The sequence below is a fragment of the Convolutriloba macropyga genome, chromosome 2, assembly GCF_964194025.1.
Source record: "Convolutriloba macropyga chromosome 2, txConMacr16.3, whole genome shotgun sequence".
NCBI classification, from domain to species: Eukaryota; Metazoa; Xenacoelomorpha; order Acoela; family Convolutidae; genus Convolutriloba; species Convolutriloba macropyga.
Window position 1 is genome coordinate 52,001,154 of NC_134469.1, and position 27,467 is coordinate 52,028,620.

At 36.4% G+C, this 27,467-nt stretch overlaps 2 protein-coding genes across 4 annotated transcripts in view; both read left to right on the forward strand.

Annotated features, from left to right (window-relative positions):
• LOC142358750 (uncharacterized) overlaps positions 1-22,047 on the forward strand; it is a 71,505-nt gene extending 49,458 nt beyond the window's left edge. For all 3 annotated transcript variants that reach the window (XM_075410310.1, XM_075410311.1, XM_075410312.1), the window contains exons 10-13: positions 10,393-10,572; positions 10,671-10,759; positions 10,924-11,537; positions 20,428-22,047. In XM_075410310.1, coding sequence (XP_075266425.1) covers positions 10,393-10,572; positions 10,671-10,759; positions 10,924-11,537; positions 20,428-21,226 — 1,682 coding nt within the window. In that variant the 3' untranslated portion in view covers positions 21,227-22,047. The remainder of the gene's footprint in view (positions 1-10,392; positions 10,573-10,670; positions 10,760-10,923; positions 11,538-20,427) is intronic.
• LOC142358754 (proteasomal ubiquitin receptor ADRM1-like) overlaps positions 1-27,467 on the forward strand; it is a 275,805-nt gene that overhangs the window by 226,890 nt on the left and 21,448 nt on the right. The gene's annotated exons all lie outside the window — the stretch shown is intronic.

Here is a 27,467-nt window from a genome sequence, read left to right on the forward strand (position 1 = left end):
TTTGTCTTATAGCGTAGTCTCAAAAGCAAAAGATTCGTATGTGCCTTCTGGTGCGACGTAATCTTCGTCCATTATTCGATCCAACTTTTGGCTTACCATTTCAATCTTTAAGATTACATTTGATTTTGTAAGGTTTAAGTGAAATTGTGAATCTTGCTGTCATTTGTTCTTTTGTCCCCTCTTCAGCCATTACAACTGATAAAAAGTATGATATGCTGTCATTAGGGGTTGTGTCTTGTAGTCTTGATGTTCTCTTACTTTGGCGCAAGTGTTTCCAAAGTTTCTGATTTTTGGCAATTTTTGGCAGTTTATACTCGAGAGCTTAAACGAAAACATATACTCGATAGCTATATGTTTTAGTAATCCAAACAAAAATTCGCAAATTTATACCAACTTTCGCAATTTTTTGAATCTTTTTGAAAAGGTTTGACATTTTCATCCCTAGTTGTCAAGGAAGTTTCTCCCGGGTTGGAGAATAAGTTACTGCCAAGTTAGTAGTGGTGATTGAATGGTTGCATTTCCATTTTTTGACATTTATTGTCATATAAGTTTTGGCAGACCAGAAAGTTTTCTTGAGGGTTTTGTCAATAAGTTACTGAATTTTTTTTTTTTTGCCATTGTATAATTTTCAACTTTTTAATGTCACAATTATTAGCAGTCTTTTTTATAACTTGCAATTTTTTCAAGTTTTTTTTTGGAAATTTTTGTTATTTTTTAGGTTTTTCCAGCCTCAAGAGCCAGGAATCCTCTAGGTTTTGGTAATAGGTTACTGTATAGTTTCTAGATGTAATGGAATGTTTTTCAAGATTTTAACATTGCGACTTTTACCATCTTTTTGGTATAACTTCAATTTCTTCAATTTCTTTTATTGTCATTATTCAGGTCTTTTTAGCCTCAGGAGTCAGAAAACTTCAGTTAGGTTTTATAATAGGTTACTGTTGGCTATGGATTAGTTTTCAACTTTTTAGTATTACAAATCTTTTACAAACAATTTTTCTATAAAACTTATAATATTTTGTTCAAGTTTTGTTCTTTTTTATTTAGGTTTTTACAGACTCGAGAGCCATTGAACCTCTTCTGTAGTTTGATAATAGGTTCGTGCTTAGTTTATAGATGTAATGGGATCTTTAAAGATTTAAATATCAATTGTAATCTTTTAAGAGTTTATTCAGTTGTTTAAAAAATATATTTGCAATTTTTTCAAAATTTTTTAATGTTTTTCCGGTACCAGGGGCCCAGGGACCTCCTCCAAGGTTTAATAATCAGCTGCTGCCTAGTTTCTAGGTTGTAATGGTTATCAATTTAATGGCTCGAGTTACAGCAATTTTTTGATAAATTTTTTTAATTTTTTCAAATTTTTGGAAAATTATTTGCATGTTCCAAGGTCATGGATCTTTATGAGCCACTGAAACTAGTTAAGGCTTGAAATTGGGATACTGGACAGTCACTTGCGACAATGAAATGTTGTGAAGATATTAATGTTACAAAGTTTTGCAGGATTTTGTTAAAATTTGATATTGTTTTTAAAACTTTTGAATATTTTTCTCCTGTTTTTACTGATCTTATTCTTTCTGAGTTTAACTATCATTACCGGCGAAAGAAACTTTTTAGTCTTGCAGATGGGTTACTTGACAGAACTTTAGAGATTGAAATTGGTTTTGAACTTTTTTTCACTGTGAAATCGGGAAACTTTTCTTTTAAGTTTTGCTCTTTTCAGATTTCTGTATGATTTAATTACTAACAAGGCTAGAAAACTAGAAGTTGCCAAGAGGAATCTCATGATGAAAAGTATTCCTAGTGCCAACTCTCTCTGTCTGTTGGGGTTTCTTTCCTCTTTCTCGTTCACGTTAAACTCTCGCACTCTATCTCTTGCTTTCCTTAACTCTTTTGTTGATGCTGCACTTCAGCTGCTGTTATGTTGGGTGATGTCATCATCTATTACCTTCGTTAACGCCTAACGAGTCATAGTGGAGATGTACTATCGTAAATGACTGAACTAGCACTCGTTATGAATTCATCGTTAATTGCTCTCAAACGAAGTTTGTAGAAATTATTTTAATCCTGTTTGTCTTTTCAATGCGATAGTTCGCTTGACCAATATTTCGTGTGACCCATTTAACTTTTCGTCCTCAGAAACAGGATAAAGAGGTAGCACCCAGTGAGCATTAATTCTCTTAGAGTCTCTCAGCTCACTATTCTCCAAGTTTGCGATTGACAGAAACTGTTTTGTAGACTTACTTATGGTGTGAAGGGCGGTTCTTAGAAATTGATCTCACACCCCCTCCTCGCCATCACATCAGCCCCCTACCCCACCCCTGCGCCGCGTTTTGGCCGTAAGGGCTCTATGAAGCCAAAGATCTCCTTCCCGCCGTTACCCTCACTATTGCATCCCCTCCTCCCCCTCCCCCTGCGGTGCACCCCTCTGCGCTCACCTCATGCGCCTTCAATTAAGCTAAAGCTAGCCTTCCTAAACTGTTGCTAGCTACTGATGAAGCCAACCGCTCACCGGTCGTTTGAGAGCATTTCGTCCGACGGTAGTCCGTGATGTTCATTAATGGTTGTTTTTTTAGAGATTCTTAAAACACTCAATCATTTGTGGTTCATTTTTGCCCAGGTGGGGTCAGGGGCTTTGCTGACTGTCTTAGTTTGATGTTGCTGTAAGAAAAAATTAATTGTCGGTTCATTAGTCAACTCAATTCTTTGGATTGTAATTCCGGACTGGTCCTGCTATGCTTTTTTTTCGTCTGATGCTCCTTTTTGTTGTTCCTTTGTTCTAGAACAATCTTTCGCTTGACTTTTCATTGAATTTTTCACGCTTGATTTCTTGTTTTTCTCTTAAACTAATTTGCTTGCATTTAGATCTTAATTGTGTGGCTTGACAAAATCAATTGTAAGACAAATGTTTGCAAGGGCCAAATAGCCGAGTGGATAATGATTCTGATTCCTACGCCGGGGACGTGTTCGAACCTGTCCGTTGTCAAAAACACCCACCGCCTTCAAATTAAAGTTTTCAAGGTGGTAGCGATAAAATTTTTCGTACTCATTTCTGTATCAGTCTTTCTGTATTTTACGGCACGCAAGTCATTTGCAGCTATTCGGTCAGTCTGCCGACTATGTTCAGTATCTTTAATTGCTCTCGCGTTAAGATTGAAGCATTACTGTAGTGTTGAGTTTTTAGCGCAAAGTTTTTGTTTGATAATTTTTGACTTTTACGGTGCTGATATTTTTTATATGATCTGAATTGTTCTCTCTTTACTCGATTGAAGGCAGTAAAAATCAAGTAAAATGCGCTGAATTTTGTTGAAATCTTTAGGATCTAAATAGCACCTAATGACATCATATGAAGCCTCGTTGTCAACTCATCGCCCTTTCAAGCCCCCCAGCCACGCAAGTTTGACGCAGGTTCAAAAGAATCGTGCGCCCAACTGTCATGCGAGATTAATTCGTCCGTCGTCAGCTAATCGTTTTTTTTCAATGAATTTAAGTCAATTGTGAATATAGCCTGCCTGAAAAGCAGCGAGCTCTGTCAGTTGGAAGCCCTTGTTTAATAATCGGAAAAATTAAAGTGAAATTGATCAGATTCAAAATTTGCTTTTAAAATGAAGGTTCAACGTGGTTTCTAAATAAGATTGAGCACGGTTTTGCAAATAAATCTTATCACAAAAAAATTGTTCCAGTAACTTGATTTATGAAAAATCTCAGTTACGAGCAACGATTAAATCAACTCATTTTCTATCTGTAAAACGGACCGAACTATCTGTAACTTTAATTAATTGCTCTGGAGAAGTTTGAGGAATTTGTTGCAGTCGTGTTTGTATTGGTTTGTGTAGTGTTTGTGTGTGTGTGTGTTTGTGTGTGTGTGTGTGTGTGTGTGTGAGAGAGAGAGAGAGAGAGAGAGAGAGCGAGAGATTGTTTGTGTGTGATTGTTTGTGTATATAGCACATACAGCACATACTCATAGCTTAGCTTTGTCAGACACCGCTTAACTTTGTCAGACACCGCTTAGCTTTGTCAGACACCGCTTAGCTTTGTTCTAAATCAGCTGCTCTTTTTGCTTTGTTCTAAAACGCTATTTACCATTGAGTGACGCAATTTCTTATTTGCTTTTCTGTTAAACATTAATGTTCACTAACTGAATTGTCCTTTCTGCTTCCGTAACACAATTTCGATTCTCTATTTACATCACTTGGAAAAATGATTAACAAACAAGCCTACATGAGCCTCTCAAAGGAGGAGGCGTTCAAAATTTTTGATAAATTACAAATAAAGTTGGAGGAAAAAGATATGTTTATCAAAGATGTTATTACCGAATATGCTCAAAAGATGCTTGACGGTGGTTCAATAGTGCACGATGACTGAGCCAGGACTCTTGAGACTGGAATCCAAGCACGACCAGGAATCACGGTAGGAATTAGCACGCAAACGGACGACTTTGAGAAAGTAAGATCCTTCCAAAAAAACGTTTCGACGGGAGACTCGAAATTTAGTCTTCAGCAGTAGCATAATCGCTAAATTGAAATTTGATAAAACAATTCCGATTGATTGTGCTGTACATCCATACAGGGGATCCACCACTAATGAAAAATTAAAGGTTGTAAGTGAGTATGAAGACAGAAAAATTGAAACGCTAATACTACAAGACGGCACGAACAATGTTCTTAAACATCATCAAAAAAATGCGCAAGATCACTTTGCGGATCATGCCAAACTCGTTAAAAAATCTATTGAAAAGTTCCAACCAGAAGTATTTGTTGTATGCGAAGTCTCTCCTCTAAAAAACTTACAGCAAAACATGGTCAAAAACAATAGCATTGACGAGTTTAATGAGCTATTACGTAGCACATACCGTAATCAAATTGGATTTAAAATCTTGAATGTGAACAAAAACATTAAAGAGGAAGTAACTAGTATCGATCAAACAGACGACAAAAACGTTGGATACAACTATTTATTCTTTGATAATGTGCACCTTAACCATCGATTTGGAGTCCCGTTGCTAAAAAATTGGATGCTGTCGCTTTTGTTACTTAGCTCAAACGATCGAGTAGACAACAACGTTCCATCTAACAATAAAGTACAAACACATATAGAGGGCCGTTCGAATGACGTTAAATATGCAAAAGCAAACAAAATCAAATTCAACAGGCAACACAGATTCAATCCGTTATATGGCTCAAATGTTTGGGAACACCAATATAATCCAAATTATGCTACAATTGCGTCACATGCTCAGTATTGCAACACAACTGCCCGTAACTACTTCAACTATTGATGACACTAAGGAATTGAAAACAGTGTTTACGGAAGCGTAGTTATAACATTTTCTTGTGATCATACTTATGCTGTATCTAGCCCAAAAAAAATTTTGTCCTCTTTCTTCTATTGACCTCAAGCTTTCCCGCGTCAATAGAGAAAGAGCATTCAAACAAATTGTGTTATAAAAAGACTGTATGCAAGGGCCTCTCTTTTAAGTTTACTTTAACAGTAAACTATCTGCAACTTCTTTAATTACTCTGAATTTTACTTTTTTTTCATATTAATCAAGCAAAGAAGTTTCAGTTTTTTTGCGCCTTTTGAAGTATATTTTGGGTCTGAGTTTGAGACAAAACTGGCCCTGGATTTGAAACAAATCCAGGGCCAGTTTTGTCTCAAACGCAGACCCAAAATATACTTCAAAAGGCGCAAAAAAAACTGCAACTTCTTTGCTTGAATTGCCAGAGCATCTCTAAAAAAACTTTTCACTTGATACAGATGATAACAACATATACCAACTGTATTTTTTGCTTCACGGAGACCTGGTTTACGAAATTTGAGGAGGAAAATTTCTGCAATCCTCTCGTAGACGATTATGTATGCTTGCGCAACGACAGGTTAGCATCGATGTCTGACAATAAGAAAAGGGGGGAGGAGTTATGGCACTAGTTCCAAAACATCGTCGCCAAAAATAAGGCATGATCTAAACAAATTTAGCCCACAGTTTGAATCGATCTGGATAGATCTCACCATCGCAAATAAAAAACATGTATTACTAAATATTTCTTACTGCCCGAATAAAAAACAATCTAGCTTAATTTTAAATGAATTAGCTTTAAACCTTGACTATGCTACCACTGAAAATAAGCAGATAATTGTGACAGGCGATTTCAACATTGATTTTTTTAAGAAGGGAGAATGAGAGAAACCGTGTACAGTAACTACACCTAATGGACTACAAGTTCAGAATAACAAAGAACCAACAAGAATCTCCAACGACTCAAAAACTCAAACCTTAATTGATTATCTCATAAGTAAACCCAGCTTATTCGAAAAAGATTTCGCTTGTGATACTAACCTAAGAAGTGATCATTTTGGTGTTTTAGGAATGTTTAACTGCTTTGAAAAAACAAAACAACCCCGATTGATTAAATATATTCATGACAAGAGCAACTATAAAAAATCAAGCTACCAAAAATCTGTAAGGGACATAAATTGGTCACTTTTATATAAAAACAATTTGAACCCTTTTCAAATTTTTAAACGACGAAAACTACAAAACATTTTTTAAACTAAAGCAAGACGTTTCAAAAATCAGAAACAAATGATTTCAACAAATTTTACGCAGATCATTGAAGCTGCAACAACAAAAGTGGCAACTGATAAATGAAATACGAATCAGAGAGAAACGCAAACGGACATTAAATGTTTGAGAAACGTTTTCGGAGACTACGTAACGGAGATTATAAAAATGGCAAACCCTCTTAATTTTCGATTTTCTCAGCTTGGCCAATACAAAGGACCAAAAGTTTACAGGGGCCTTAGAGAGAAAAACAACCCTTCAAAACGAACATTCATTTTCCGTTTTGTCCCAGATAAGGAAAGTCACGACGCCTTACGTGATCTCAAGGTAAGTAAACCACAAGGCCCTTCATCGTTACCAGCACGGGAACTTAAAGATGCAGCGTCGGAACTTGTTCCACATCTGTCGTTCATAATAAATCAATCCATCAAAGAAATAAGTTCCAAAATCTTTAAGGAAAGCCATTGTAATACAACTTTTGAAAAAAGGAGACACAGAGGATCCAGACAACTATAGACCAATCTCACTCACACCATGTATATCAAAAATTTTTGAAACTCTTCTCAGAGACCAAATTGTAGATTACTTATGGAGTGAAAAGCTGATCACCACAACGCAATATGGATTTAGAAAAAGATTTTTAACCACAGATGCAATCACTTACTGTACTGAGTTTATACGATCAGAAACTGATAACAGTAAATATGTATCTATTGACCTACTGGATTTATCCAAGGCTTTTGATTCTATGAACCACAAATTTCTTGATGAAAAATTAGATATGTTAGGTTTTAATACATCGTCTAGGCTAATAATCAAAAATTTTCTGTCTCATCGCGAGCAGCAAGTAAAAATACAAAACATTCTATCGGATCCAGTTGACCTCACAAGAGGAGTTCCTCAAGGAACGGTCCTTGGTCCACTGCTGTTCAATTTATACATAAATGACATGCATAAATACCTTGACAACGAAACAGCTTATTCAATATGCAGATGACACAATCGTTCTCACATCCAATACCTCAATCGAAGATGGCAAAAAAATTTTAGAAATGGAAACACAAAAGTTAATTACTTTTTTTCCAATCAAATGAGTTAAGTCTCAATGCCTCTAAAACAGAGTTCATAGTCTTTAGCAAAACGAAACGAACTGCCAATACACAAATGGTTGTTGACAATGTAGTCATTGATGAAAAAGAGGCGATCAAATACTGAGGCGTCCACATTGATAGATTAATAACTTTCCAAGTAGAAAAATTCATACTAAAAAATGGCTGCCGGTATTAAGACTATTTATACAATAAGAAGAACAATTCCAGACAATATGAAAAAACTCATTCTCAACGCATTAGTGTTGAGTCACATACATTATTCAGCAACTATCATTCAGTCTATCAACCAAAATCTTGTTCTAACACTGGACAGACAACTTAATTGGGCAGTTAAAGCTAGCTTCTTTGGGAAAAACTTTGATTCATCTAGAGATCTGAAACTAAAGCATAAAATTCTACCTACGCATTATTTTTTGAAATTAAAGCGAATTAATTACATCTGGAAGATTAAAACCAACCAACTACCAGCATTTGATAAAAGCAGGGGCCGTGAACTTAAAACCTGGACAATTAACAAAAATGAAAGAACTGGACTTGAGTACTGGGGCTATAAATTCAAGAGCTCAAAACTAGAAAATTCATTCGTTAGAAAAGCTTTACAGGACTGGAATTCTTTACCTTGTCTCTTAAGAAAAAACGAAAATAAAAAAATTTCAAAAAACAAATCTTAAATCATATTTTTGAGGAATTTAAAGTAGACTCTGCAGTTATCGGATTGTTTTTCTTGAAAACATGTAAGGTTTAAATTAAAAACTAACTTTTCTTGGGTTCCAATTCGAATAAATAATTTTTTTTCAGTAATGACATTGCTATTATTATTGATACTTTGCACTGCCATTTTGTTTTGCGCAATCTACTTATTTGTTTTTGCACAGTAATAATGGATTGAATTCAGTGTTTTTTTGTATGTGTGTTTGTGTGTGCGTGTGTGTGTGTGTGTGTGTGGGGGGGGGGGAGTGCTTAGCCTGCCTGGAAAGCAGCGAGCTGTGTCAGTTGGAATCCCTTGATCAACGCTCGCGCTCGGGAAAAGGAAAGTAAAGTTGATCAGATTCAAACTTTGCTTTTTCGGCAATAACATGTAATGGCTGCATATAAATAAACTACTTTTTTTCCACTTACTATTTAAAGGGAAGGATGTTTTTTTTCTGTGGTGGTAACAACCGTGTGTTAATGCTCATTCGGTTTTCTTTTCTCGACATTGTTGCTAAAGGAAGAGTGGCAACAACTCCGTAATGTAATCAGCAAAACGTGTTTTCTAAATAAGATGGAGTAAAATTATTGCAAATAATTAAATGAAATAACAAAAATTGTCCTTTAGTGACTTTCGATTAAAAAATCTCAAGTTACGCGAATTGACGAAATCAAATATCTACCTGTTTAACTGACTGAGCTATCTGCAAGTTTAATTAAGCATTCTTTCTCAATTTGAGGCAGTTTTATGCTAAAAGTCAAATGAAAATGCTTCGGAATTTTTTTTATATTTAAAATATTAATTGACCAATAAGAACGTGATTTTAGCGCTTATTGAATAAGTTCGCCCTACCCCCCCCCCCATAGTTAAGCATAAAGCAGGCTAGAATTGAATCAATCCGCCGGCAGTGTAGCAATCTCAAGCATCTACGGAATGCTGCTATTGATTACGAACTTGAATCAACTCTCTATGCTCTAAACAAAAAACAGTTGCGTAACTTATCGATAAAGTAACTTCAAGATAAAGAATAGATGTGGTATGCGTCAAGATAAAGCGCCTGATGAATATTGCAAATTTCTGACAGTGATTAAACGCTGATTCGAGATTAACTACTTTTCCTACCACTTACCATATGAGGGATTTGTCTCTGAATTTGGTTTTTTCTGTGGTGGCAACAACCGTGCGTTAATGTTCATTCGGTTTTTTTCTCGACACTTTTGCTAAAGGAAGAGTGGCAAGAACTCTGTAATCTAATCAGCAAAACGTGTTTTCTAAATAAGATGGAAAGAAGTTTTGCAAATAAGTAAATCAAATAACAAAAGTTGTCCTTTCGTGACTTTCGATTAATTAAAAACTCGGATTGACTAAATCAAATCATCTACCTGTGTAACTGACTGAATTATCTGCAAGTTTAATTAAGCCTTCCATCTCAATTTGAGGCAATTTGCTAAAATTCAAATGAAAATGCTTCGGAATTTTTGTACTACCTTTTAAATCTGAATTGGTCAACTTTAAGAGCGTGATTTTACCGCTTAGTGAATATATTCGCCCTACTTCCCGCACAAAAACCTAACCATAAAGCAGACTAGAAATGAATCAATCCTCCGCCAGTTGAATCAGCTCTCTATGCGGTAAAAACAGTTGCGTAACTTATCGATAAAATAACTTCAAGATAAAGATTCGATGTGTTATTCGTCAAGATAAAGCGCCTGATGAATATTTCAACGACAGACGATAACAAGAGTGAGGTAATACCCATTCCTATTCAAAGTGACTGTGTCTGGGGATATTCTGGTCAACCTTAGGTCAGAAGCAAATATTGGATTGCTTGAGATCTTCATCTTTAAATTGACTCGATTTATTTGATGCCGTTTTCGAAAAGTTAAATATCCGTTCACAGTCTCGGTAATACTGATGCTGCAACTTTAATATACAAACTAAGAAATTAATGTTCACCACAAGCCAAGTTGTAGTATCCTATAGCTCGTGAACAAAAGTGACTTTCCACTATATGAAATTATCCTATGCTTCAGTCGATCAATATCTTTCGGCTGCCAATTCGTGCTGTCTGAACGGGGGAGGGGGCAACACTGAGCTGGCTTTCCACGCTCTAGCCAAGGCAGGTGGAAGTGTGAAGCACGCAATGAAACAGCTCCTGGCTAGAAGACAGAAGGTGTACCTGGGGGATCCCCTCGGAGACTACAGATACCAAAGTGAGTATCAACGATGAACGTAATAATTGAACTGATCCGAAAAGCTTTGGTGGTCCAGAAGATAGATTTGAAAATGAATTACGTCGACTCCTGTTTAGATTGTGCATATTGGTCGAGGCAAGAGCGAGACACTTTCAATCAATGCTGGAGCACTTATGGAAAAGATTTCTACAAGATGCGTAAGCAGGTGAGTGACCTTCGGTTGCTTGCAGAAGGCATGGTTGCTCCTTTTTTGACGCTGAATTATGAATGTACTTAGCACGATTTAAAGATGTAATTGTCAGTTCAAAGCATCAAAATTTTGCATAGCTGCGTATTTCCGCTCTCTCATAATGTAGTGTATCATTTCAGCTGCCTGCGAAGTCGCTCTCGGATATCGTGGAGTATTACTACTCATGGAAACTGGATGACAGGAGAAATCGACAGAAGCCACCCGTGATAGTGACTAAGAAAACGATGTCCATAAGTCCTGCGAAGAACGAGACCATACCTTCTAGCGAACCGAGCCCTCTGGTGGGAGGCTCTAAATTGGAGACTCAAGCACCCGCCTCTTGTTATTCTAAATTACAGAAGCGACGAAAAATGAGTTGTCAGTTCGACAACTGTTTTGCGGAGTTTGACTCTGCTCGAGCGTTCAATGATCACCTTATTACCGTACACGGGGCTAATCCGAGTCCCGTCACACCTGGTCCAGTTACTCAGGCAGCAGCTCCTGTAGTCAAAGAAAGCGAGAATAAATCACCTCGATTGACATCAGATATCAACAAAAGTGCTGTTGAGTCCAAGAGAGAAGTACCCAAGTCTGTCAATAACAACTTGTACTCTTATGAAAAGAACGCACCTATGGCTTCGATCAAAACGTCAAGCGACAATAGTAATGCAAATGCAAAACAGTCGACAGATGAGTCTTATTTGGAGTTGTCACCTGCATCTAATGGCCACTTTCCGTGCGAAATTTGCGGAAAGTAAGTCTGATTACTTTTTGTTTGCAGTGCCTTGGTCACTGTTGATGGCGCAATGCATTTTAATGGCCACACAGCCATAGCTGGGGTTATTATTGGCCTTCTCTGTTTTTTTTTACAATTCAAAGAATTGTATTGGGGCACTCTTCAGATCTGTGCACTCATTTTCATGATTTTTGAAGTCAAATTGAAGAGATGATTTTGGTCCCGCCGAAACAGGACGTGGAGCGACAAAGAGTGGTTTTGTGGCGTCATTGTTTTTCATTCTGATTTTTAAGCGAGTGAGAAAACGGTGTATGAACAAAAATTCGCTTTCTCGCTAGTGGTTTTTGTTCACACGCGGCATTTTTGCTTTGATTTTTGCTGTTTTTTTATTTTTTTGAAAGTTTTTCTAAATGGTTTTCTTAATTCCATTCTAGATCTACTGTTTTGTTTAGTCAATGAAAATTCTTTTGATTTTGGGTCAGTCAAGACTTGTCCTGCTATGTTTTATTTCGTCGTCATGATTTTTGTTATGACCATATGATGTAACAACTACTTCAAATCTGCTTTTTGTTCCTTTGTTCATGCAATTTTAACTGAATTGTTTGCGTAACGTCTTTTTTCACTCTTAGTGGAGCGTTTTGTTCATTCGTTTGATAAAATTTTGGTTCCCACGCGACTTACTCTCAAAAATGACGGTTTGAATAATTAAAGGTTTGTCGGATAATTGAAGGCTTCAGAGAACTTAAAAGAAGCAGCAATAAAAATGAGTTGTCAGTTCGACAACTGTTTTGCGGAGTTTGACTCTGCTCGAGCGTTCAATGATCACCCTATTACCGTACACGGGGCTAATCCGAGTCCCGTCACACCTGGTCCAGTTACTCAGGCATCAGCTCCAGTAGTCAAAGAAAGCGAGAATAAATCACCTCAGCGAGAATAATTCACCTCGATTGACATCAGATATCAACAAAAGTGCTGGTGAGTCCAAGAGAGAAGTACCCAAGTCTGTCAATAACAACTTGTACTCTTATGAAAAGAACGCACCTATGGCTTCGGTGAAAACGTCAAGCGACAATATTAATGCAAATGCAAAACAGACGACAGATGAGTCTTATTTGGAGTTGTCGCCTGCATCTAATGGCCACTTTCCGTGCGAAATTTGCGGAAAGTAAGTCTGATTACTTTTTGTTTGCAGTGCCTTAGTCACTGTTGATGGCGAAATGCATTTCTAATAGCCGCACAGCCATAGCTGGGGCTATAATTGGCCTTCTGTTTTTTTTCAATTCAAAGAATTGTATTGGGGCACTGTCTTTAGATCAGTTCAAGCAATAAAAATGAGTTGTCAGTTCGACAACTGGTTTGCGGTGTTTGACTCTGCTCTAGCGTTCAATGATCACCTTATTACCGTACACGGGGCTAATCCGAGTCCCGTCACACCTGGTCCAGTTACTCAGTCATCAGCTCCTGTAGTCAAAGAAAGCGATAATAGATCACCTCGATTGACATCAGATATCAACAAAAGTGCTGTTGAGTCCAAAAGAGAAGTACCCAAGTCTCTCAATAACAACTCTCTAATTTTTAAGCGAGTGAAAACGGTGTATGAACAAAAATTTGCTTTCTCGCCGGTGGTTTTTGTTTACACGCGGCATTTTCGCATTGATTTTTGCTGTTTTTTGATTTTTTGATAGTATTTTTTTCTAAATGATTTTCTTATTTCCATTCTAGGTCTACTGTTTTATTTAGTCAGTGAGAATTCTTTCGATTGTGGGTCAGTCAGGACTTGTCCTGTTATGTTGTACTCACCGTCATGACTTTTCTTTTGACCATATGAATTAACAACTACTTCAAATCTGCTTTTTGTTACTTTGTTCATGCAACTTTAAATGAATTGTTTGCGTAACGTCTTTTTTCACTCTTAGTGGAGCGTTTTGTTCATTCGTTTGATAAAATTCTGGTTCCCACGCGACTTACTCTCAAAAATGACGGTTTGAATAATTAAAGGTTTGTCGGATAATTGAAGGCTTCAGAGAACTTAAAAGAAGCAGCAATAAAAATGAGTTGTCAGTTCGACAACTGTTTTGCGGAGTTTGACTCTGCTCGAGCGTTCAATGATCACCCTATTACTGTACACGGGGCTAATCCGAGTCCCGTCACACCTGGTCCAGTTACTCAGGCATCAGCTCCAGTAGTCAAAGAAAGCGAGAATAAATCACCTCAGCGAGAATAATTCACCTCGATTGACATCAGATATCAACAAAAGTGCTGGTGAGTCCAAGAGAGAAGTACCCAAGTCTGTCAATAACAACTTGTACTCTTATGAAAAGAACGCACCTATGGCTTCGGTGAAAACGTCAAGCGACAATATTAATGCAAATGCAAAACAGACGACAGATGAGTCTTATTTGGAGTTGTCGCCTGCATCTAATGGCCACTTTCCGTGCGAAATTTGCGGAAAGTAAGTCTGATTACTTTTTGTTTGCAGTGCCTTAGTCACTGTTGATGGCGAAATGCATTTCTAATAGCCGCACAGCCATAGCTGGGGCTCTAATTGGCCTTCTGTTTTTTTTTTCAATTCAAAGAATTGTATTGGGGCACTGTCTTTAGATCAGTTCCAGCAATAAAAATGAGTTGTCAGTTCGACAACTGGTTTGCGGTGTTTGACTCTGCTCTAGCGTTCAATGATCACCTTATTACCGTACACGGGGCTAATCCGAGTCCCGTCACACCTGGTCCAGTTACTCAGTCATCAGCTCCTGTAGTCAAAGAAAGCGATAATAAATCACCTCGACTGACATCAGATATCAACAAAAGTGCTGTTGAGTCCAAAAGAGAAGTACCAAAGTCTCTCAATAACAACTTGTACTCTTATGAAAAGAACGCACCTATGGCTTCGGTCAAAACGTCAAGCGACAATAGTAATGCAAATGCAAAACAGACGACAGATGAGTCTTACTTGGAATTGTCGCCTGCATCTAATGGCCACGCTCCGTGCGAAATTTGCGGAAAGTAAGTCTGATTACTTTTTGTTTGCAGTGCCTTAGTCACTGTTGATGGCGCAATGCATTTTTAATAGCCGCACAGCCATAGCTGGGGCTATAATTGGCCTTCTGTTTTCTTACAACTCAAAGAATTGTTTTGGGGCACTCTTAAAATCTGTTCACAAATTTTCATCATTTTTGAAGTCAAATTGAAGCGATGATTTTGGTCACGCTGAAACAGGACGTGGAGCGACAAAGAGTGGTTTTGTGGCGCCTTTGTTTTTTTCATTCTAATTTTTAAGCGAGTGAAAACGGTGTATGAACAAAAATTTGCTTTCTCGCCGGTGGTTTTTGTTTACACGCGGCATTTTCGCATTGATTTTTGCTGTTTTTTGGTTTTTTGATAGTATTTTTTTCTAAATGGTTTTCTTATTTCCATTCTAGTTCTACTGTTTTATTTAGTCAGTGAGAATTCTTTCGATTGTGGGTCAGTCAGGACTTGTCCTGTTATGTTGTATTTCACCGTCATGACTTTTCTTTTGACCATATGAATTAACAACTACTTCAAATCTGCTTTTTGTTACTTTGTTCATGCAACTTTAAATGAATTGTTTGCGTAACGTCTTTTTTCACTCTTAGTGGAGCGTTTTGTTCGTTCGTGTGATAAAATTTTTGTTCCTACGCGACTTACTCTCAAAAATGACGGTTTGAATCAGTTAAGGTTTGTCTGATAATATAAGGCTTCAGAGAGCCTAATAGAAGCAGCAATAAGTTATAATGATTCGTAATGAAAATATAGCATCTAACAAATTTTTTTCTGTTTCTTTTACTATCTTTTCCTCAGACTGCTGATATAAGAAGCTATTGTTGCCCTTATATGGCAATATGCCAGTTGTGTTTTTAAGAGCTGGAAAGCTCTAAGCAGAGCGTATTTATCTTGCGGTGTTAGTGGTTTTAACAATTCAAAAAATTTGAAGTATTGCGGCGTTGACTTTTTACGACTCGAAGGGGATTTTTGGGATAAGTGTATTTTTACGACTCGTAGAGGCGTTATGGTGTTCTGTTTTTAAGACTCGAAGAGCGGTATTGGAGGAGTGAACAAAATTGAAGAATCGAGCTAAAACAGTGGTTTTTGCATACCACTGTTTTTGGTTGAGCGAGTATTTGATGCGTGAAAAAAATTCTCTAAGTGAGCGAATTATTTTTTTCACATGCGGCTTTTTAAAAGTTTTTTTTCATTTTTTAAACAAGTGATTTGATTAAGATATTGTTTTAATTTTCGGGTTCTTGTGATTGTTTGAAGGTTCCTTTATTTGATATGAATTTTACGCTAATTTGCAGGTTTTTCAGCTATTTGCTTATTTTTAGGCGAGTTTTAGTCATATTCCGCTTAATGTTTTGTTTTACTTCCTTAAGTAGGATTTGAGGCTAATTACTCACGGATTATGTAGATACCGAGTGAGTACAGTTTTGCTATTACAAAATAATATGGGAAATATGACCAAAAGGTGAAGTTTTCAACTTCTTTCGCAATTTTTTGCAATCTTAGTCACGTTTCATAGCCTATTTTGATTTTCCTACTGTTTTGTGAGCTTTTTAATGTTATTCGCATTAAATGTTTTTTTGGCTTTATGCGCCCCTTAATACAAAAATTACTTTCTAGTTTTTTTAAGTTCAAGTTCTTTCAGAAATTTGTATCATTAATTTAATTCAGTTTTTGTTTTAATTTCTACTACTGAGTAGTTTTTAAAGGTACTATTTTTTGTAGGGTTTATTGTTTTTTTTCTTCTAGTTGTTTCCAGAGTTCTTTTGATTACGTTTTTTTTTGGTGAATGAGCGAGTAAAAAACTGGAAGTTGTTTCGGTGATAGACTTTTTCTAGTTATAGACAATTGATTCATTTTAAGCAAATTTTGAGTTTTTAATTTCGAGCTATTATTGAGGCGTTGAGGTGCTACTGGAAGCTAGACAGGAAACTGTTCAACGAAATTAATATTGCAAATGTTTTTGTTGTTTTTCATACCCTGCCATTTTTTATTCTTGGTTAATAAAAACTGCCAGGTTTTTGAGTGTTTGAACGCTTGAAGCAGTTATAACAGTTTTTTCTAAATAATGTTGCAGAAGTAGCTTTTAAATTTTGCGAATTTTGGTAGAGATTATTGTGATTCGCCCTTTCTTCCTTTTCATTAACCTCCATTTTCTCTATGTGCAATTTTTTATGGTGGTTTTCTGTGAAGTTGTAGTCGTTTACTGAATGAGAACTGACCGTTGCTTGGTCTTCTGCCAAAGGTTTTTTTGGAGGCGCAATTTTTAAATAAATATATTCAGATGCTTCATCAACTTTTCTGTGGAGATACTTTTCCATTGTTATTTTTCCGGTTGCTATCTCTAAATAGTATTTTCATTAGGAAGTTCCTTATGGCGGTCATGTTGGTCAATTTTTTCCTTCGAGTCGTCTCCCTAATTCTTCCGGTTTTTTAAAGATCTGTTCGCACATTTTTATGGCTTCTGAAGTGAATGTGAAGTAATAATTTTGGTGACGACGAAAAAGGAAGTGGAGCAAAGAGCGAGCAGTTTTCGGTTTGAAATTTTAAAGCAAAGTGAGTAAACGGTGTTTGAACAAAAATTTGTTTACGTCCGACCAAAAATTTTTACCTTTTTTTCGTTTGTTTGATCAGAGTTTTTGCCAATCCTTTCATAGTCCAATCTGGCTCTAATCTGTAGTAAAGTCAATGAAAATTCTTTGAATTGTAGGTGAACAATTGTCCTGCTATGTTTTATGTTTCTTTATCTGCCGTGCTTTTTCCGTTTCACATTTTGTGAGTGACTTCATGGATTTTGATCATGATGCATTTGCCTGATTAGCTTTTGGTCATACGTGACCTGCCTCACTCAATAAAATGACATTTGCTAAAACTTAAGTTTAGTTTTGAATGAGTTTGTGGTCAAAGGAACTCATCCGTGTAACGTCCTTAATAAAAAGTCTTGTCTTCTGCGCAATGAATTTTACCTTGCTTTGTTAATTTATAGCTGAATGTTTTTGAGATAGCGAATTTTTCTCCCATTCACCAGTGCAGCAGCTGAACTCAAATAGTGGCAGTCAACTACTAAAGGTCTAATGAGAAGCGGTCCAAAATCGTTTTTTTTTTACTGTAAATTTTATTAGTTATAGTGGTATATAATCTCTAATGACGTCATTTGAAGCGCCTCTTAGTAAATTGGTTTATTCGTCCCACTAAAGCAGGCTGTAATAGAGTTCTAGCGCCCATTAGTCAATCAAGAGCAATTCTTCACTCGTTGGTCGATTAAAAATTTGTTTTGCTTTACCCCAGTTTGCTGCGTCTTCGACCTTTTGCGTGAAATCTTTGTGAATTCTTCCGGCTAGTTTCATTCCTTGCTAATTTTGCTCAAATTATTTAACAGTAGTTGCTCAGCAAAGCAATCTAAAATGAACGAAGTCATAAAAACTAAATGAAAAATAGAAACGGGATAAAGCCCAATTTTAAGATGCGCGCTACTTGAAGTTTGTTCTTATAAGTTACAGTTACCATCTCTAATGCTTATTGTTTTTGATACTAAACCATCTATGCTCTCATTAAGTAAATGGAGTATGTCTAACTACAAAATGAAATCAGAAGAGTTCGCACTTTAAAAAAATTCTGACGTCAATCAGTTTTTTCTGTTCTTTCAATCCCAATTGGGGTTATGAGATCAATGGCGGCTATTTTCCGGCAATTTTTTGACGAGTGTTTATTGTTCCCTCCCTATAGGTTTATTTGGGATGACGAACTTGACGCCAGACGAACTTTTGTGTTGCTACAAAGTTTGGTCAATCAATATTTTCTACTGCTTGGTACAAAAGTGAAGTATGATATGATTGATTGATTGATTTTTGAGTATGAAATAAATATAAAGTCGGTATCATGAAATTGAGTAAAGGAATATCTAAATAAAGCTAACCTTATTAACTCGAGTAAAGAAGGCTGAATTTGTTTCCTGGCCCGCGTTTTCTAACTTTCTTGTGTGCGGGTGTGTTTTCGTGTGTGTGCGCGCGTGTGTTTATGTCCGTGGATGAGGGCATTTGTGTGGGGGTGTGTGTGCGTATGTGTGTGGGAGGGGCGGGTGTGTATGTATGTGCGTGTGTCCGTGTGTGTGTATGTGTGTGTGCTTGTGTTTAATTGCTCTTGAACGCAGTTCATAGCAATTATTGTAAACGTGTTGGTCTTTTTTAATGCAAATTTTTTGCCTGACAATTTTGCGCTTTTCTTCGAGAACATTCTGTGACTTCTCAAGTGACTTTTTCACGCGTTCGTTCTTTCATTTTTGAGTGATCTCTGCTCCGAAGTAAAGCTGGTTGCTAGTATAAAATAGGTTGCAACATAGGAAAATTAGGTGACTCGCTCGTAGCGCAGTGGTTGGTGCGGGTGGCCATGGATCGGGAGGTCAGTGGTTCGAATCCCAGTTTTTTGCACCCATAAAGAAAAAATAATCTATACTTAAGACCATGAATTAAATTGCCTCGCCTGTCGTTCAAGAGCAATTCTTCCGACATTTGTCGGTTTATGTTTGCATGTGTGTGGGTGTTGCAGTAATGTTTTTGTATTTTTTTGATAAGATTTTGATCCTACGTGACTTAGCTCTCTCAACATGACAACTTTTATACCAAGCGGAAGTTCAACTGAAATTATTTTGAGTCAAACAAAAAACACTGAACGGAGTAATGAAAACCGATAGCTTTAAGGCCTACGGGGACGATTTTCGACTGGCATGTTAACTTTTTAATAGTCGCCTCTGCTTCCCAGCCGGCTATTCAGCGCTCCTATTTCTTTTCCTTCGTACTAATTTTTTTTCCTTCGCCTTACCTTAGTTCAAAGCTTGTTAAACATTTTGCGTGAAATCTTTTTGACTTCCGTAGGCTAGTTTCACTCGTCTCTCATCTTGTTAAAATTATTTTTAGACAGCAGTTGGTCAGCAAAGCAATTCAAAATGGACAGAGTCAGTATTAAAAAATAGAAATCAGAAATAGAAACGGGATAAACCCGTAAAGCCCAAATTTTGATGCCCGTTCTTCGAATTCTGTTCTTAGTTACCATCTTTAATGCTTATTGGCGTTGATGTTGACCCCCTGTGTTGTCTCTCTACGAAATAGGAGTATATTCAGCTCCAAAATGACATCAAAATAGTTTGCACTTTAAAATTGTCTGTGTACATAAATCGTTCTTTTTCATTAATTTTTTCTCTTAATTCAATCCCAATCTTGGTTATGGGAAGCAACGGCGGCTATTTTCCGGCAATCTGCTGGATCTGTTTCGTATTTCACTAGAGCATAAGAGCATTATAGAGATTTGATGGAGGTCTGTTTATGCAAAAGGCTTGATGCCTGGAAAAATCTAATTCAGCAGCATGCAAGCAGCGTTTTGATTTGCTCTCAAACAAAGTTTGTAGCAATTGTAGTCTTTTTATGCAATTTTTTTTACCAGCGTCTAAAATAGCATTTTTTGTCTGACCATTTGACTTTTCGTCTTCAAAAACGGGATAAAGAGGAACAGCCCAAAAGGCATTAAGTCGCTGAGCAGTTCTCTTCAGGCCTTACTAGTCTAATGATACGATTAGTCGAAATGGTTGCCGAGACAAATTGCCTGGCCCCTCCCAGTCCACTACCACAACCCCCCCCCCCCCAACCTTAACCTCATTCAACACAACACCGCACGCTCATCCCCCCTTATGTAATTTGAGAGCCATTCGTTTCAGAGCAATTTACCCGACGATAGTCGTTTATATTAGCTTACTTCTAAGCAATTATGTTTGATTATAATCAGAATTGTCTGATTATATCAGACACAAGATTATCAGAATTTTATCTAACTTTGCTCAAATTTAGGTCACTAAGCGAAGGGTCGAATATTTGCGAGTGTTGAAAATTTTTAATTTTAGGGTCTTCTCTAAAGTGAAAAGTCGCAACGCACACATGAAGATGCATAGACATCAACAGCAGCAAAATTCTGATATTTACCCTAACCAGCATTCTATGAGACCGCCCAGTTTTGGCAATCTTCTTGCTAACGAGATTCAAATGTACAATATAGCAAATGCAAATACAATGGGAGTACATCTGGTGGATCCAGTGACACCACCTCCATTAGGACAACCCAGAACGCCCGCATTTAGTTATCCAAAAATTAATAGTCACTCATCTGCTGGTTTGGTAAGTCTTGCAAACAGGTACCCGGAGTCAACATACTTGACCCCGAACCAGACTTATCAGCATGGCTTGTCTTACAGTTCTAGTCCGGACTATAGCAATGGGCCAATAGTTCCAGGAATGGATGGTAGTCCGGTTGATCCCTATACGGGAAGACCAGTTTCCGCTATACCCTCTGGTATGGGGCAGTTCCCAGATGTAATTCCACAAGGTTCCACTGGACACCCTGAGTCAAATCAAAGCTTCGCAGGTACTGCTGGATCTCCGTACGATGGGATTGAGTTGACAATGAATGGAAGCTCGAATTTGGTACCACCGCATGTTCTGTCTTCGTACAGTGGATATCCATCGCTTCAGGCCAGTTATGCGTCGTCGGTTGCGGCTGCTGCAGCTAATCAGCAGCAACAGCAAACTGATCATAGGCTACAGATGTCACAGGGTCCCTCTTTGGCACATCTATCCAGTGCAAGCGCCCAGTCGGCTGGCTTTTTCGATACGTATCAGATCCATTCGTCAATTTTCCAGCGATAATAATCGCTAAATGATTGCGGCGATAGCTGAAACATTTTGATCATATTTTCTACTAAATTTGATACATAATTTTGAAGCTGTTCAAAACCATGAAAACTGTTATAAAATTAATCAAATTAGTCAATTGATTGAAATAATCTTGCTATAATGTGTTGATCTATAATGACGTTTTCTGTTTCGGTATCATTTTCTATAAATTTGATGAAACTTGTGGCTTATTCTGTGGATATAATTATGCAATACACCTGATATGAATTATATGGATTTATATCCATGTTATTGTGCTATTGTATGGGCGGTCATGGCCCTTTCTTTGTTTAGATAGTCTTTTTTTCTCGACTGATTAAAGCAATCCCACCCTTTTGTCTGCCATGCATCTCTCTCCTCGCTGTATCGGTCGCTATTTGCACTATTTGCTCGATCTTTCGTGTTCTCTCTATCTCTTGGTTATTTAATTTGTAAGCTGGGTCTTTCTTTTGCGTCTTGTGCCTTTTGAGTGGTGGTATCTTTCCTGTAATGTGCTTCGCCAGTAGCAGCAGCAACAGCCATTGATATTTGAAATCGTTTGAAACGATAGCTTTCACCTCTGTCTTCACTTCACTTTTCATTCTTCTCAATTTTTTACTCTTTCTCTCTATCTCTTTCTCTCCCTTCCTGTGGAGTATAATAATACGAATCTATCTCAAATCAATATGTAATAATCTGTCCTAGTTGTTTAGATGTTAATGTTAGACTTTCTCAATATTCGCAAGTGCAGTTCATCTTTTAATATTTAACTATTCTCAAGTTCAGATGGAATCTTTCTCGTAATCACATCTGTCGGTTCCCATTAATGTAAGACATTTTCACTATTCAGGTACGCTGAAAGATTCGACATCCTTAGTATAATTAATGTTGGATTAGATGACTGTTCGAAAACATCATTCATCCCTTTTTGTTATTTCTATATCCTAAAACAACAAATCAAATATGCAAAATATTTTTCTCCCAAATCTATTTGTGTGTCTTCATTTAAGACTTTCTATAGTATTGTAGTTACCCTAAATTCCATTTTATATCTTATAAATTCAATTTGTAATAACAAAGATGTTTTGAGCTAATTAATGAATCTGGCATTGACAGTAGTCGCAGCACTATTTTTAGAGAAAGCTCTTGTTCGTTTTAGCTACAGGTACCTAACGATCCTCCCAAAATTGAGGCAGGATAATTTTCATCATTTTGAGTTAGCAACTATTACCCTACTCCAAACATTGTGCATCTTTATGAGATATTTTTAAGTTTTTCTAGCAGCGAAGAGTTGTATGAGGCTATTATTGATCGTCTACTGGTTTTACAACTCCATGAGAGTTGTTTTTCTACAGCTTTAATTTTTGCCCACGTGTGTTCAGGGAACGTTTTGACCTAAATGGGAAAATAGGCATTGGTTTTCTTCAGGCTTTGTAAGGGTCGCGGAACGACGTGGTGCGAAGCCTCTATCAGCGACATGATTGCGTCTTTTTTGCCATCATTACTCTTTCCAAAGTTGCTCATCTTCAAAGCTAGAAGAATCAAATCTTTTTCGGTCATGTCCGTCATGTCATATGATACTGGGTACGAAGCAAAATAACACCTGTCAAAGTTCATCACATTTATCCCTTTCTTTTGCAATTTACCTCCAAATCGTCCTTTTTGTATGAATAACAATAACCCCCACACTATCGGGGCCCAAAGATTTTTTATAGCTGCGAAGCTGTAAGCTGAGCGTAGCTATATTGCGGTGCTCTTGGTTTTTTTACGACTCGAAGAGGAGTATTGGTTTTCTCTCGGTCTTTTTACAATTCAAAGAATTTAAATTGTATTGGGGCGCTGTCTTTTTTTTACAATTCAAAGAATTTGAATTGTATTGGGGCGCTGTCTTTTTTTTTTAAGATCTGTTCACACATTTTCATGATTTTTGAAGTCAAATTGGAGTGGTGTTTTTGGTCACGCCGAAACAGGAAATGGAGCGAAAAAGCGAGTGGTTTTGCGGCGTGAATTCTTTTCGCTCTTATTTTAAAATAGAGTGAGAAAACGGTGTTTGAACAAAAATTCGGTTTCTCGGTAGAGGTTTTTTGTTCTCATGCGGCAATTTCACTCTGATTTTTACTGTTTTTTCGATTTTTTGGATCGGATTTTTTTCTAAATGGTTTTCCCAATCCATTCACAGCTCATTCTAGGCCTAGTTTTTTGTTTGAATTAAATTTTCATTTCTCGCTAGTGGTTTTTTTGTTCACATGCGGCATTTTGACATTAATTTCTTGTTTTTTTTTCTTATTTTTTGATCTGATTTTTTTTAAAATGGTTTTTCTCAATTCACTCATAGTTCATTCTAGGTCTAGTTTTTCTGTTTAGTCAATGAAAATTCTTTGAATTGTACGTCAGGACTTGTCCTGCTATGTTTTTTTTTAAGATCTGTTCACACATTTTCATGATTTTTGAAGTCAAATTGGAGTAGTGATTTTGGTCACGCCGAAACAGGAATTGGAGCGAAAAAGCGAGTGGTTTTGCTGTGTGAAATTTTTCGCTCTCATTTGTAAGTAGAGTTAGAAAACGGTGGTTGAACAAAAGTTCCCTTTCTCGGTAGTGGTTTTTTGTTCACATGCGGCGATTTCACTCTGATTTTTACTGTTTTTTCGATTTTTTGGATCGGATTTTTTTCTAAATGGTTTCCCAATCAATTCACAGCTCATTCTAGGCCTAGTTTTTGGTTTGAATTAAGTTTTCATTTCTCGCTAGTGGTTTTTTTGTTCACATGCGGCATTTTGATATTGATATTTTGTTTTTTTTTTTATTTTTTGATCTGATTTTTCTTAAAATGGTTTTCTCAATTCACTCATAGTCTATTCTTGGTCTAGTTTTTCTGTTTAGTCAATGAAAATTCTTTGAATTGTTCGTCAGGACTTGTCCTGCTATGTTTTTTTTTACAGGAAGTAGATTTGTTCACGAGGCATTTTGACCTATAAGCGAAAGTGAGAAAAGCTGTCTTGGTGAACAGATTTTCGCTAAGCGAGAGAAGTTTTTTGATCATGCGCTGCGTTTAGTGAATGACTTTTGGACTTTGAAAAGTAGTTTTTGACTGAATGGCACATATAGATAACCGTTTTTAGCCGTTTTTTCGTCTATGTGGCCCAATTTTTTTGCTTTTAATTTGGTTTTTTGTAGAAATAATTTTTATTCGATGCTATGTTGAAAATTAAACCTGGGAAATTGATGCCACAGTGTTTTGCAGAGCCTGAAAATGCGTTTCAAGTTGAAAATTGGCACATATTACTTGATTTTTCAGTTATTTTTTGGTTTTTTTTCTATTAATTTCTTCATTTTTGGATCTTTTAACCGTCTTTTTGTCAAAAATCAGTTAATATGGCAACTTCTCTGTGATAATTTATATATTCAATGCATCTTTCTACCTCGATGTAATTTCGTTTTTTAAAATTGTACATATGCTAATCCGATTTTTGTAGTTTTTACCCGATTTTCATCAGTTTTTAGTTTGTATTTTGGTTGTAATTGCTAAAAATAGTCTTTTTTGTGCAACCTGAGGGACTTTAATTTCGTTTCAATAAAAATCAATCATTTTTTGACGTTAAGTTTTTGAAAAACAGTTGAAACTTTTTCATAAATGCAGTCTTAAAAGTTTTTTGACAATTTTTTTTTGCAAAATGTTTCAATGTTTTGTATTTGTGAATTCTACTTTTTCCTATTTTGTTGTTATCCTCAGGAGGATAGATTTTTGTAACGGATGACTAGTTATCGTTTCTATGTCTTCAATGCTGAACAATGAAATGTATTCGTTTTGAATTTTTTAAATTATTTTTAAACTTAAAAAAATCAAGAATGTCACTTTGTTACGGTGTTCCTTACATTGTGCCCATATTCTTCACATTCTAGTTAGTAGCATTCTAGCTTTGTGTTGGCACCTACATTTATTTTCAGTATATTGATTTTTTCAGTTGTTAAAAATGAATGATTTCAGCTTTTTCTTAGATTTTCGTCAATTCTTTGGTTTGCAATTGATTTCATTCAACAAAAGCAGTAATGAGAGTTTGATAGCCATTCGTTTCCAAAATTTCCACTGATGACTATTTATTGCAACTTTCTTCCAGCCTTGGTACTAATTTGATGGATTTTTTGCCTTTGAATATTCTGCTGCTTATGTCTTTTCTATGATCAATTTTTTTGAATTAGTATGAAATCATTTTGTTTAGCATATGTACAACAAGGAACAAGTGTGTGTGGTTTTTCTTCTTAATTGCAGTGATTAGAAGTGTAATTATAGGTGTTTTCCGATTCTTAAGTTAGCTTTCTTTTTTGAAAAGATTCAACTTAGTTTCTACGATTATGATCTGCCCTTTCCTTTCGCGATCTTTTTCAAATTAGAATCATGAATTATTTGAGGGCAATTGATAACCTTGTCGGTTTTTTCGGACAACAAGTTTTTTTGACCAACTTGATTGTTTCGAATTTTTTCAACCTTACCAAACGCTTTCAATAATATAAAATTTTGCCGCATTTTGTTTCTCTTGGTGACAGTGGTTTAAGTTTCACCAATTTTTAGAGCAGACCTGGAAAGGTAGTGAGTTAATGGTTTAATACAAAAAGTAGTGGCTTGCGCTGCAATTACGGTTTTCTTAGTGAAGTTTTGATGCTTGGAGTCGCTTCCGGAATTCTTCCGGCTATGTTTTTTAATTCGTCGTCTCCATCGATGATTCTTACGACCTGACTTCTTGGAATTGACTTCTTGGAGTTGACTTCAGTGACTTCTATTGCTTTGCAGTCAAAATTTGTGTCTGACGTCATTTGTTCTGCTTTTAGGTCAATTGCGTGACTTACCTCACTCACAAAAATGACTTCTGAACTCACTTATGGCACTTTAAATTTTATGAACATAAATTAGTGTTTTACATTTGTTCTAGAACATTCTGTCGCGTCACTGCTTAAATGGTTTTTTCGCGCTTGATTTCACGCTTTCTGCGTGACCTAAATTGCGGTTATTCAGAAACAGAATCTGTTCCTAAAACAAAGTTGATTGTAAGAAAACAGATTGTATGGTCCGACAGCCGAGTGGTTAAGGCGACTGGCTGTTAATCCGGAGATCGCCGGTTCGAGACGCGACAGGGAAAATTTTTTTGCACCCAAAAACAACCTCCTTTGAAATAAACTTGTAAGTTTTATAGGCGGCGGCGATAACTATTATCAACTCACTTCTGTATCTTTTTCCATCTGTAATTTACGCCACGCAAGTCTATTTCGCAGCTCTTCCGGCAATCTGCCGGCTATGTTCTTAACGTCAATTTATTTCTAAAACACGTTTTTTATTGAAAACTTAATAAAAAACTTTTAGGTCACTTTTCAAGTTTGAAAAAAAAACGGAAAAGGTACCACTTTTGAAGATTGAGCCCCAAACATTTTTAACTTTTTTAATAGGTAGTCAGCTAACCACACTCACAGCTAATTCGAATTAATATGCGCTCTGAACAATTTGTTTAGCTCCTTTCATTTCTTACAAAAAAAACTAGGATGGCAAAATTTGGGATCGAGTCGTTGACTTGTGGAATGAAAGCAAAATCACAGGAGCAAAAATCTGCAATTCATACTTTAAAGGAAATTCCCGTCAAATTTTACTGGTCTGGCAAAACACCGATCAGGGAATCATTTTTCTAATTTTTAACGTTATTCCAAAATACATTCATAGAGAAAACGAAAATTGGGGTTAACGTATTATTACTGAAAGTATGGTGAAATTTTAGAAGTTGAAAGTTTATCCGTACCCCCTAGTGTCTGATATCTTCCGTAATTATAACATCAAAGCACTGCTCAAATACAACGCAATATCTTATGAGCGCCACGGTTCAAATTCTGTTTTTTGTAGCTTCTGATTTGAAATTGCCAAAAACAAGTATATTAACTGATTTTGCTCAGGTTTATCTTGTTTAAAAATAAGGTATCTTCTTATTTTGTCTCCTAGAGAATTTGAATTGTATTGGGGCGCTGTCTTTTTTTTTAAGATCTGTTCACACATTTTCATGATTTTTGAAGTCAAATTGGAGTAGTGATTTTGGTCACGCCGAAACAGGAAGTGGAGCGAAAAAGCGAGTGGGTTTGCGGCGTGAAATTTTTTCGCTCTAATTTTAAAGTAGAGTAAGAATACGGCGTTTGAACAAAAATTCGCTTATCGGTAGTGGTTTTTTGTTCACATGCGGCGATTTCACTTTGATTTTTTTTG